The following is a 14,084-nucleotide window of genomic DNA, read 5'->3' as shown; positions in this document are numbered from 1 at the left end:
GGAATTAAATTGTCTGACTGTTAGACAATGGAACCAATGGACTAAGGAGGTTGTGGGCTCTCCCACCTTAAAGGCCTTCAAGAGGCAGCTGGACAACCATCTGTCAGGGATGCTTTCAGGTGGATTCCTGCATTGAGCAGGGGGTTGGATTCGATGGCCTTATGGGGCCTTTCCAACTCTACTATTCTATGATTCTATGAACAAAATGGACACTGGCAATAAGAACATCCGAGCTTAGAGTGGGAATGGATCTCAAAGGGACTCATTGGTTTTTTTTAACTGCAAGCTGAGGAATTTAAGAAGGAAGCAAACAGGGTTTTGGAAGTGTTATTATATTTTACTAGCAATGAGAAATGGTTGTCCTTATGTTATCTTCTTCCCCAGGTCCTCAAATAATGTGACAAGTTATGGATACTATACATCATGAACTGATAGGGAGCATGACATTAGACGATTTGCAAATTTGCAGTCCCTTGGGAATGTTTAGTATATGAATTTATTTATTTATTTATTTGTTTATTGCATTTCTATACCGCTCAATAGCCGAAGCTCTCTGGGCGGTTTACAGGGTACCTCCTTGTGAGAGGGGGGAATTTAATGAAGTGACATCAAGTGTGTGACAGTGAAGGGTGTACAGACCATGGAACTGCTACATGGATACAAAGCCTGAATGCTCCAGGTTCATGCCCCTGGTAAATCTTCTGAGTCCAAAGTTCTTGTGCTCCATGTGTTCATTCCAAAAGTCAGACTGTACGGATAATGGGTGAGTGACAGTGTGCTTAGGTCTTAATGGTCTGTATTTGGAACCCTGTGTTTTTGGCCATGTTGTTGATTAATTAAGCATTGTTGTTGTTATTGTTGTTCTCTTCGTGTTGGGAATAGTTGTAACTATTGTGTTTTGTTGATACAGATGGGTGAGAATTTCATTTCAGTTTATAAGAATTTACCAAAATGTGCAAGCATTATCTGAGAGAGCAAAAACTTAAGGTTTTTTTTTTGTTTGTTTTGTTTTTAAATGAACGCTGGATAAAGCAACACTGACAAATCCATTCACTCCTCGTATTGAAGTTTGGTCCACTCAACCCCATTTTTTAAGAGGTTCCATATTGACAATTAGAGTTATTGAGCATCACAGATTCCTTTTCACTGCAAGTGAAATACCTTATACTGTGACTGAATTCTAAAGGATAGGGCTTTCATCTCCCATTTCAACTGCTATGGCCATTGCCTTAAGAATGTAAGAATATAAGAAGTGCCCTGATGCTGCATCAGACTGAGTGTCCATCTAGTCCAACACTCTGTTCACACAGTGGCCAACGAACCATCGGCCGGGGACCAACAAGGCAGGACATGGTGCAACAGCTCCCAGCCACCCAGCATCAAGTAAAATATCTTATACCGTGATTGAAATCTAAAGGATAGGGCTTCCACAGCTTATTTCAACAGCTGGGTAATTGCCTTCAACTGCTTCTTCCTGATTAGATGGCATAATGTATCAAGTACAGGACATCTCTACCTCTCAGCTTCAAGGGGACTCCTAAGGTGTTTATGTCTGTATCAGCTGAGAGGTTTACAAGGGAAACAGACATGTCCTTGGAGTGATTATATATTTTACTACCAAGAAGTGGAAAATGTTATTGTGGAATTCACTGCTTCCTGCCCCGAAACGATGTGACCTGTTATTGACTTGTTATGGACATGACTTGGGGCTTGCTAGACCTACCAGTTAACGCGGAGAGGAGACGGAGCGAGGCTGTGCTGCAGCTAACGTGGGCCGTCACCCTTTTCTACACGTAAGACGCGACGGGGAAAGGAAAGCCCCGTCGTGTCCTGCATTTAAAATAAAACTTAAAGGGCCATGTGCGCAGGAGCGCACCAACGAAAAGGTAGGTGTTTTTTTAAAAAAAGGGTTCCCTGCTCCCCTCTGCCCCTGATTTCCTCCCCACAATGTATGATGCCCCCCGCTTGCCCCCTCGCTCACCTGCTTGCCCCCCACTCACCCCTTCACTCGCTTGCTCACCCACTCGCTTGCCCGTCCACCCCCGCTCACCCTGTCCACCCCCTCGCTTGCCATGTCCACCCCCGCTCACCTGTCCACCCCCACTCACCTATTCACCCCCCGCTCGCTCGCCCACTTGCCATGTCCGCTGCCCCCTCTGCTGCCCCCAGCCCAATGGGCACAGCGCATGAGTGAGCAGCCGGGAAAAGCCATGGAACTAACTAGACTTTCCACAGCCCCGGGCTCAGCCCGGGCCTGTGGAAAAGCCAGGCCATAAGTGGATCTAGTTATCCTGGGTCAAGAGAGGGTTTAGCCCAGCCTAACCCCGGGATCCCCTTTGCATCATCTGCACACACAACAGGGAGCCCGGGCCTCACACCAGGCTAAACCCTCATCTAGCAATGGCCTTGGTAGGGCCATGCCATTTGCTGTTTTGCTTCAGGCAAGGATGAGTCTTAGTCCAGTGCTCCAACAGCTTGGGTCTTTTGTTTTCAGTCTCTGCTCTTAGGGTTCCCTTGAGGTTTTTGTATAAGCAGGAAGGCAGAAGTTGTCACTGTGCTTCTTGCACAGTAATACAAGCCAGAATCTTCATTTTTCAAGCTGTTCATTTGCAGATATGCTGAAGTCTGAGAATTATCTCTGGAGATAGTGAATCTTCCCTGAACCTTGGAGTTATACCACTGGGTGCTCCCTGTAGGGTTGCTAACTCCAGCCACCCATTCCAGCCCTTTCCCTGGAGCCTGACGGATCCAGTGCATGTTGTAGTCAGTAAAGGTGAAGCCTGAAGCCTTGCAGGAGAGTTGGAGAGAGCCACCAGGTGCTATAACACCACCTCCTGTCTCCATCAGCTGAACTTCAGAATGGCAGCCTGAAAATGAAAGACAAAGTGAAAATCAGTGGAGAATCTAAGCAGAAAGGCCTACAGGTCCCTGACATAAACATAATAATGACCTGAGAGGACTGCAGAGAACAGGAGGAGGCTCAACCAAAGAGTCATGCTTCTGGAGAATTAGCGTCTTGACTGGTGCAATGTGAGGAGGATCAGGGTGGTTGGTGACTTCTGCTCGGTTTAACCACAGCATCCTTTAAGGACAGAAAATGGTCAAACTGATTTGCATGGGCTCCATCATATAAGGGCTGCCTGAGGTCCTCTCCATGGGACTCTCAGTTCACCCATATTTTTCAATGGTTGTTGCAATCCTATGCATGTTAATTAACAACAACAAAAGTCCTACAACCGGCAGGAAAAACATCCTATGGTTCCCAAAATTGGGTTGTGCCCAAAAGAGTCTGGGAAAATAGCAAGAGTGATCAATCTTCCATCTTTCCTATACAGCCTGTTCAAAACTCAATTCACAAAAAGGGATGCTTCCTGTAGATTTCAACGGATTTCAATAGGGACTCTAGGGGGCAATTTATAGCTCAACTTCAGAAGACTCAGATTAAAAGCGTTTTGTTTTGTCTCTCTAAAATTGAGAAAGGCAGCAGGAGGCAAGTGGGAGGCAAATGTCATCATCAAAAGGACCCACAAAAACGTGAGTGGCCAGTAATGAGCGTAGAAAAAATGTGGAGAGTGATGCTCTGGTGCTTTAAATCTTTGTTTTCATTTTCAAATCAATTCTTCAATGCACTCAATCTACGCATTTCGGACAGTGTCCTACATCAGGAGCTAAATATGAAATAAGTAAAACTGCCAATTAGATACACATTGGCTTGAAAATTGAACATAAAATGGTTCAGAGTTTAATGTGTAAAACAAGTATAACTGACAATTAAATACATTAAACATTTTAAAAAGGAAACATTGAATAGTTAAAATTAAACGATGGACAACACCCATACGAAACAGTAAATCACCTTGATAAAAAAACCTTAGCTGGCATCCGACATTAGAAACAAAACATTTGCCCATCAGCCTGAAAACATAACAAATGAACTGACTTGAAGAAGGAAATAGAGGAGAGAAACATTAAACAGTAGTTCCGTGGGTCATAGTCAAATAGCCCAAAAATAATTAAAAAATGATAAGAATTAGAAAAGAATCCAAGAGTTGTTGTTTTTTATAATTAATTCTTATCATTTTTTATTACTTAACTTCCCTCCTGAGGTTCATCAAAGTATAAACATGACTACTTTTGGAAGATGGGCCCAAAGTAATTCAAATAGTATATATGCAAGGTTGACTCTCTTCTCTTTATTAAGATCACTAGCAAGAACAGAAACAAAATTATTATTTCTGGGAGCAAAGATTACTGCAGATGCTAACTGCAACCAGGACATCAGAAGACGTTTACTTCTTGGAAGGAGAGCAATGACAAATCTTGATAAAATAGTTAAGAGCAGAGACATCACACTGACAACAAAGGTCTGCATAGTTAAAGCAATGGTATTCCCCGTAGTAACCTATGGCTACAAGAGCTGGACCATAAGGAAAGCTGAGCGAAGGAAGATAGATGCTTTTGAACTGTGGTATTGGAGGAAAATTCTGAGAGTGCCTTGGACTGCAAGACGATCAAACTAGTCCATACCCCAGGAAATAAAGCCAGACTGCTCATTTGAGAGAATGATAATAAAGGGAAAACTGAAGTACTTTGGCCACATAATGAGAAGACAGTATACCCTGGAGAAGATGCTGATGCTAGGGAAAGTGGAAGGCAAAAGGAAGAGGGGCCGATCAAGGGCAAGACGGATGGATGATATTCTGGAGGTGACGGACTCGACCTTGGGGGAGCTAGGGGTGGCAACAGCCAACAGAAAGCTGTGGCATGGGCTGGTCCATGAAGTCACGAAGAGTTGGAAGCGACTGAACGAATAAACAACAAATTACCAAGGAATCCCTCATAATGTGGCTCATGCAAAATGATACATGGTCATGTCTTCTATTTTCAGCTTGTTCATTTGCAGATAGACGTTGCACCCAGTCATAGAGGTTATTAATCTGAGCCAAGCCAAGCCTTTACCTGCATTCTGGCCCTTAAGAGACCCAGAGACAACAAACCCAGAGAGTTGCATAAATTTCATAAATTGCCTGAAAGAGGAAGAAAAATGGAAAGACTTGAGACAGAAAAGCAAGAACAGTACTGAGATTGTTACATGGAACCCAAATTGATTAACAGAAGGATTATTGACAATAAGGACATTGTAGGTTAGAGATGATAAGAGCCTTGTGTGGTGCAGAGCAGTAAAGCAGCAGTTTCTGCAGCTGAAACTCTCCCCACGGCCTGAGTTAGATCCCAGCGGAAGCTGGTTTCAGGCAGCCGGCTCGGGTCGACTCAGCCTTCCATCCTCCCGAGGTCAGTAAAATGAGTACCCAGCTAGCTGGGGGAAAGGTAATCATGGCTGGGGAAGGCAACGGCAAACCACCCCGCTATAAGGCCTGCCAAGAAAACATCAGCGAAAGCTGGCGTCCCTCCAAGAGTCAGTAATGACTCAGTGCTTGCACGAGAGGTTCCTTTCCTTTTCCAGGTTATAGATGAGATGGATCTCAAAGGAATTCCTTGAACTATTTCAGGGTGAATGTAAAAGCTGGGAGGTTTAGGAAAGCAAACATGTTCTCAGAATCATTTATATTGTACTATAAGGCTTGGAAAGTTCTTGTGGGTTTGTTTGCATATGATTTCAAAATTACATGACCAGTAATGGATACTATTCATCATGACTTGGCAGGGCCATGCCATTTGCTGTTTTGCTTTAGGCTGCAAATCTACAGCTGTGGGTCTTTTGTTTACACTCTCTGCTCTGAAGATTCCCTTGAGGTTTTTTGTATGAGCAGGAGCGCAGATGCTGTCACTGTGCTTTTTGCACAGTAATACAAGGCAGAGTCTTCAGGTTTCATGTTGTTCATTTGCAGATGAGCTGAAGTTTGAGAATTATCTCTGGAAATGGTGAATCTTCCCTGAACCTCGGAGTTATACCATTGGGTTCTTCCTGTAGGCCAGCTAACTCCAGCCACCCACTCCAGTCCTTTCCCTGGAGCCTGACGAATCCAGTGCATTGCATAGGCAGTAAAGTTGAACCCTGAAGCCTTGCAGGAGAGTTGGAGGGAGCCTCCAGGTGCTACAACACCCCCTCCTGTCTCAAGCAGCTTTATTTCTGAATGGCAGCCTGGAAATGGAAGACAAATAAAGAGTCAGGGGAAGACTATGCAGAAAAACCTATAAGTTTCTGAGGTGAACAGGAGAGGGGGGAAATACCTGGGAGTGCTGCAATGAAGAGGAAGAGGCTCAACCAAAGAATCATCCTTGTGGAAATAGTTAGGATGAATGTCTTAATTGGTGCAATGTGGAGAAGTTCTGGGCAGGTTCGTGACATCTGGTTGGGTTGTCCACAGCCTCCTTTAAGAGGTTGAAATTGTTCAACTGATTTGCATGGGCTCTATAACATAAGGGCATACTGAAGCCCTCTCCCTGGCAACTTAATTCCAATGTGTTTTCTCAGAGTGCAGTCCTATGAATGTTTAGATAGGGGGGAGTCTTACAACTCCAAGTATAGGATTGTGTCTGAAATGGTCGCCTTTTTGTGGAGCCTGTCAAAACCATAATGCATGAAAATGCTACCTCCCTGAGGAGGTATCTGTTTTACTGAACCTCAGTTTTCGAAGATGTTTCTTACTGACAATTAGAGCACTCTAACAACACATCTGGTGGGCATTCTAAATAATAAAGTGGACAATATTTATGGATGCTTCTGGCAGAATAAATTGTTTAGTCTTTAAAGTGTCACCAAGCTCTTCCTTGCTTGTGATGCAACAGACTAACATGGCTCCCACTCTGGAAATTTGAAGATTACTTAGTCTAATTCAGAGCAGAAAGTGAAAGACCTTCAATTTTTACATGTATTCTCCAGTGTAAAGCTAACATCTTCCATCGCAGCATCTAGGCATGGGTGGACAACCTGTGTCACTCCAAATATTTTGTCCTACATTTCTGATAGTCCTTCACCATTGACTCTGCTGGCTTAGGCTGATGGAAGCTGTAGGCCAAAACACCTGGAGGGCCACAAGATGGCCACCCCTAAGTAGGTCCATTGCATACAAAAGTTGAGGACCTAATTAAATCAGCAATACGAAGACGGGATAGAAGTGACAGGGAGGGGACTGTGTACAGTCAAACGTATAGAAAATAAGTAGATGAAAAGGTTTGTCACTGAATAAAACTAGGAATTGTACCTTCTGAAACAATTTCCTCTTCTTGAACAGTGCTCAAATGGGGTGTCTCTCACTGTACTTTCGCAGGCACAGAAACAATGACTCTCAGAAAGTTCAGCTAATGAAAGCGGTCTGAAGAAATGGCTGTAGGTATATTAAGGTTCTTGTATTAGTGTACAAAGCCTTAATCAACTTGGGACCAGGATATCTAAAGACGTGCTGACTCCACTACCAACCTGCTTGGTCACTGAGGTTATCTGAGGACACGCTCCTGGTTGTTCCACATGGATCTAGCATCTGATTGGAGTCCACCAGGGGAAGAGCCTTCAGCATGGTGCCCCCCCTCCTATGGAATTCCCTGCCTCTGGAGGTCAGGCAGGCACCAATCTTGTATTCTTTCTGGTGCCTCCTGAAAATGTAATTGTTCCAGGAACCCTTCCCTTAATGACCAGCCATGGTAGTTTTTAAAAAGAAGGAGGAGGAGGAAGAGTTGGAGGAGGAGGAGGAGGAGGAAGAGATACTTAGAGAAACCAAAAGTGACCAATTCATCCACCTCTGAGTCTCAGTGTCCATCCAGTTTCTTCCTTTTTGACGTGTTACAAATGAATTAGAAAGCATGCATTATCAAAAGAGTTTTTTTGTCAGGCTTCAGATTGACTTTCCTCCACTGTGTATGTCTCTTGCACAGTAATAGACAGCTGTGTCCTCTGGTTTCAAGTTGTTCATTTGCAAATAGAGATGGCCGTTTGAATCATCCATGGAGATGGTAAACTGTCCATTGACTGTGTCTGAGTAGTTTATCTGAGATGAGGATGTAGCTATGTGTCCGAGCCGGTCTAAGGCCTTCCCAGGAGCTTGGTGTATCCAGGTCATCCAGTTGCTGCTGTGAAAGCAAAACCAGATACTTGACAGGAGATGTGGAGGGACTCTCCCGGCTTTTTAAGAACCCCTCCACACTCCACCAGCTGGATATCTGAATGCACACCTAGAAGGACAGCCAAGAAATATACCTCAGCCAGATGCAGACAAAGAACTAAAATATAATAGTCCTCCTCAATGGGAAGAATAACATTACCCTGGAAAACTGCTAACAGGAAATGAAATGGAAACCAAAGCATCATTTTCTCTCTCTTGTTTTCAGGTAGATTAAGAACAAAGGGGTCATAGGAATACATGGCTATGTATATGAGTGTATCTAGGAGAGTATATGAGATATTTGAAATGGAAACTGCCTGTGTATTTTCATATTCCTCTTGATAAAAGAGCAGCACAGCCTTTGGCAACTTAATCTCTTTGTTCATACACATGACTTGGGAAATACTGAAGGCTTTGTTCTTACTTTCTGGGCAAATGCATGGATCGGGCTACATTTATCCTCCTGGTTTCTAGTTTCTCTGACACTTGCAATTCCTTTGTAGATGAGAGAGAAAAAATGTTCAGAGAGATTTAGGTGGAACTAGGGATGTTAATATTTTTGTTAAATCCATTCCGTCTGCATTTCACAGATCCGCTGATGGCTGGCAGCACAGTTCTCATAGAGGAAAGTATAAACAGAAAGGCTAGCTAGAAAAAATATTTAGATTTAATGCAATGTAAGGTTAAGTTGTACCAAGCGATGTGGCCAACAAAATAGCTCATTATACAAATCAGTTGCTGGAAGGCAAAAGTAAGGTAAGGATAATGCTTTTGCGCTGTGCTGAGGGCTTGACCAAACAGTGTGGCTGGACTCTGTAGTAAACTGGATGATGGACTAGATAGGCCTCTGGTCTAAGGAGAGGTTAGATTCCATGCTTTGAGCAGTGTTGGTCCACCTCATTCTACCGTTTCATCAGCTGCAGCTAAATCACGCCAGAGAGCACCCAAGACCAAAGGGTCTTTTTTGTCTGGCATCAGATCCACTTCCTCTCACTGTGTTTCTTGCACAGTAATAGACAGCGGTGTCCTCAGACTTCAGATTGTTCATTTGCAGATACAGCATGTTGGAAAGGTTGTTCCTGGAGATGGTGAAGCGCCTTTTTGCTGAGTTAGAATACTGCTGCACGAGCCCATCACCATATATTCCTGCAACCCATTCTAAGCCTTTGCCAGATGCTTGTCTCACCCAGTTCATGCCATAGCGACTGAAAGTGAAGCTGGAAGCTCGGCAGGAGAGGCGGAGGGACTGTCCTGGTCTTTTCACATTCCCTCCAGACTCTTCCAGGAGGACAGCCGATCGTGCTCCTGGAACAACAACAAAAAGTATTGTAAAGTTCCCTGCATATTACACCCTAGAAAGCAATAGAACAACCATTGCTTAATGTGCCTGAGGGAAGAAACAGTACCTGTGATGGCTGCTAAAGATAAAACAAACTGAACCCAAAGTATCATATTTATCCCTTTTGCTGGAGGAGGGTTTGCCTGGAAAATAGTCACGGACATACAGGAGTTGTGCCTGTGGATGTCGCTGGGGCAGAGGGAGAGGTCTGCTGATTTATACAGGAAGCTCCCCCCACATTTACATACACCTCTAGATAAAACAGCAACTCTAACTGTGCCCTGGCATCCTTTTTCATGTGGTTGGTAATTCCTGGAGAGAGGGTGCCTGCCCACTGGTGGCACCAATGCTGTCATTTTTTGCATTGCTGCTGTTTTTATCTGGTTGAGCTTTTGTATTGCATTGTATATTATGGTTTTATACTGTTGTTTTATACTTTGAATGTTTTTAATTTTTGTGAACCGCCCAGAGAGCTCCAAGGGCTATTGGGTGGTCTAGAAATGTAATAAATAAATAAATAATAAATAAATAAATATTACTGTACGACCCTGTCCTTATGCATCCCTGTGTTGGGGTTGAAGGACTGAAGGGGCAAGACTGATCCAACTCATGGAAGCTCCCTCTGCAATTTTGAAACCTGGTTATATATGGCTCTAAATCACACTGGGTCCCATTGTGCATATATATCAAGCTCCCCAATTCAGAAATTTGGCCCCAAATATTGGGCAGTTGGGGTGGAGCCAGGGAGCAACATGGTGGTAGGGACCAGGAAGTATGGTGCATGATGGTATTCCTGTTCTCTCTTCATATACAATAAATTTGAGGTAGAGCATTAGGCTTGGTTCCAGCTCCAACTTGTGTAGGACTTTCTTCACATTCTGGCGACCCTGAAATAAGCTTAATTATGGTGAACACATAAGACTACAGACAGGTGTTGGGATCAGGGTTGACGCAATGACCAGTATGGTGTGGACTAGAAATGAAGGGGAGATACCATGAAGCTTTGTAGAGGTTTTGACAAGCCACTCTCTGACTAAGGCTGTGATTCTACACAACGTGAGGAGGAGGATCATGGCACTGCAAATGTTTTTGGACTATATCTCCCATCATGCTCAACTATAGGCCATGGTACCTGGAGATGATAGGATCTTGAGTGCAGCAATAGCTGTAGGGCCACACACACACACCACCATTCCTGATGCTGGATCAGACGATGGGTCCATCTAGTCAAGTACTCTGTTCCCACAGTGGCCAACCAGCTGTTGACCCAGGAATTTATCCAACCCCCTTTTAAAGCCAACAAATCAATAGCCATCACAACATCTTGCTGTAGTGAATTCCATAGCTGAACTATGCACTGTGTGAAGGAGTCCTTCCTTTGATTTGTCCTGAAGTAAGCTGAGCAGTGGATCCTGGATCAAACAGAGAGTGTATTTGAGCAGTGAGCAGAAGATGTCCAACTGGTTGCTCTGACCTTCCTCCATGTACATGTCCTTCTGCTTTATGAATTTATGTTTTTGGTTCTCTGGTGCCACCTCTGGAGATATTCCTCATCCCTAAAGTTAATGCAATGAAGGGTTTTTGTCTGGTGTCTTTCTCACTGTGTCTCTTGCACAGTAGTAAATGGCAGTGTCCTCTGCATTCAGGTTGTTCATTTGCAGGTAGAAGTTGGAGCTGTCTCTTGCAGCTGTGAATTGCCCTTGGATTGTGAGGGAATAATAATTGCCTGAAGAGGTGTAGTAGTGAACAAGCCATTCCAGTCCTTTGCCCAGTTTCTATCTTACCCAATCCATACTGTTGCTGTTAATGTTGAACCCACTGACAGCAGAGTCTAGCTTATGGGATTCTCCACGTTTTTTAATTACTGGATCTGACTGGATCAGCACCACTTGAGAGTGGACACCTGACAGAAGAAGAGAAAAGAAAAAGAGAAGCTCTTGACATGGGTAGAAAACAGAACAAAAACAGAAGAACACAGCTACCCTAATGAATCTATATAGAACAACAGGACAACTGCAAATGTAAAGCCCAACACACATGAGGAGAATGCAACCAATCCAATCAGTATTTGCAAGAGGTGCAGCATAGTGGAGGGATAGAAGGGATCTCAACGGGACTCCATATGCTCTGCCAGGAAGTCTGTGTGAAGGGCTTAAGAGGGCTTTGAGGGCTTAAGAAGGAAGCAGACAGGCTCTTGGTTTTGCATAAATAAGTTAGCAAAAGTAGTGAACAGTATTAATACAGAGTGGAAAACCCTGAGGATCCAAGAATCCAAGTTACCAGCTGATTTGTAAAGGGAAGTGCCAAAGTGGAGGATGAAAGTGGAAAGTTCTTTGCCAGTTACAAAATGTGGCTCTGCAGGGAGAAATGAAGTAGTCCTTGAAGAGGGTGGAACTGGCTAGGATACTGATGAAACAGAGCTGTGCCTCTGCAGGACTACCTCCCTAGCAGACAGGAGTACCTGCAGTGAAAGGTCTTGGACCTTTATGTTGTCTATATTTCAGTACAGGCACACTGTGCTGCTTCTGTACCCCCATCCCATCCCAGGGCATCTCTACCTGAGCCGTTCATTGTGTGCTCATCATTGCTCAGTCATGGTAGTTTTCAGGCTCTTTACATGACATTGTCATCCTCCAGGGACTTTTAGGCCATTTCAACTCCTGCCTCCCCCCCCCCCCAGGATCATCCCTGGATCATTCCTATGCATCCAAATGACACACAGGGGATCCTGGGAGCAGGCAGGGATGATCCCTCCATTTTCCTGGGATAACCCTTAGGTGTAGAAAGGGCTTTACAATCTATATCCTGCCTTGTTTTCTTTATAAGAGTGAGGAAAGTCTGGCATTTCCTGAATGCCAGTATAAAATCTTCATGTATTTCTGCAGTAGCTTAGCACCATCTAGTGATTTTATAATGAAAGATGTAGAAGCCATGAGAAAGAAAATCCCTTGAAGAAAAGTATTTGTAATGTATCCAATCTGAATTCCCCAAAGAATCCAGAAGAATCCCCGGTAAAGGTGTGGGAGAAGTGTCACATAGAAAAGCCTCCACTGTGGGTTATCCATTGGTTGTGGAAAAGGTATAAGTGTGATGATCAATGAAGGCGGATGTGTCTGCATTGTTGCATCTGAAGCCATTCTCTCTGGAAATGGAATCAAGTCTCCCTTGGGACTTAAGGTTGGATTGTGGAGAAATCTCTTGAGGAGTCAACCCCTCAAGGGACAAGCAGTTGAGGAAATAATCAGCTTCAACATTAAAAAACAAAACATACTCAGATGTCCATTTAATGACTCCCCAGGAAATGACATTTTTTTTATTCTTTGGAAATTGCTGCCTGTCGTGTTTCTCAGAAAGTTCTTGCTTTCGATGGGAGAAAAATGACAAGGCTTGCTAGATAATCTATAAAGCTTTTATTATGCAGCAAACATCTTTTCTACTTGAAGGGCGTCTAATCTCTTGGAAACTTGTTTTTAGGTAAAACTATGCAAACTAAGCGAGGTAATTGTCTGACCAAGGAAAACAGGAAGCTACTTTTTAAATGCTTAGAACTTCAGAGAGCTTGGTATGGTGGTAGGTTCTGGTGCAATTATAGTCGGACCAAATTTCTCAAGCTTTTTTTCTGCTCTGTGTGTTTTAGCTTCCGGTGGACCCTAGCATCAGCTAGTTTGTCAGGGCACTCTCCTCCAAAAGAAAGCTTACTTCCCACTTAGTGTGTAGTATTTGGTTTTGAGGAGATAAGCTCTGGGGAGGGTTGACTCTCAGCTGGTGAATCACCTGTGAGAGCTTCTTCTCTTACTGGTACAGGCTGGCTGGTGTCTGGCGCCACTTTTTCTAGGTCTGAAACAGATTCTGATTGATTACTTGAAACACTTTCTCTTAAAACAGGGGCAGTAGGGTTAGACATGACACTGCCCCCTTGTGTAAAGCAGAAGGAGGACAGTTTTTAGGCCTATACATTTCTCCTGAATTAGAAATCAGACCCAGAGGTGACTCCTGAGATCCTAATAGCCTTTTGAATTTGTTGCTATCACTGAGGGAGAGATCCATTGTTCTACATCAAAAATTACATGGGAAGGAAGTTGCCATGGATGGAACCCTGCCTCCTGACATCATCCATCCCTCAAGTTGGTCAGGGAGGTATGCACACACCCATAACTATAGGGTTTTGACTTCCTTGCAGTTATGTGTGTGTGGAGGGACTGTGAACTCCATCCAGTTACAGTATTCCAAAATATAATAATAATCATCGTCGTCATCATCATCATCATCATCATCCTCCTGGCTTCAAAGTTTATTAACCTATGATTATGGCTCATCTACACCAAGCAGGAAATTCCACTATGAAAGCAGTACGAAAGCGTTATGTAAAAGGCAGGAGTCACACTACTGCTTTATAGTGGTATTGAAGTGCACTGACATCTGTTGGTCTATGTTCTGTCTTGTTTACTTTATAAGATTGGGGAAACTCTAGCATTTCCAGAGAGGAGGTACATTGTAACAAGAAGATACCACAGCAGGATGAAGCATTCGTTAACTAATAATAGTTCTTCTATGGTGACTTTACATTATACATCTATTCTGGCATACAAGCATCTGGTTTGTGGTTCTCTGTTGCCACATGTAGTGATATTTTTTTCCCCTAAACTTCATGCAGTGGACTGTTTTTGTTTGGTGTCTAATAGGTT

General features: G+C 43.6%; 1 gene segment (V, D, J or C); it reads right to left on the bottom strand.

The window, feature by feature from the left end:
* Positions 1 to 681: 681 nt before the first annotated feature.
* On the bottom strand, positions 682 to 2,996 carry LOC134405941 (Ig heavy chain V region 6.96-like). The segment is given in 3 exon segments: positions 682 to 745; positions 2,549 to 2,867; positions 2,951 to 2,996. Coding segments are annotated over 3 exon segments (429 nt in total).
* Between the last annotated feature and the right edge of the window lie 11,088 nt (positions 2,997 to 14,084).

This window comes from Elgaria multicarinata, chromosome 11 (genome assembly GCF_023053635.1).
Source record: "Elgaria multicarinata webbii isolate HBS135686 ecotype San Diego chromosome 11, rElgMul1.1.pri, whole genome shotgun sequence".
NCBI lineage: Eukaryota > Metazoa > Chordata > Lepidosauria > Squamata > Anguidae > Elgaria > Elgaria multicarinata.
This window is presented reverse-complemented; position numbering and strand designations above follow the sequence as displayed.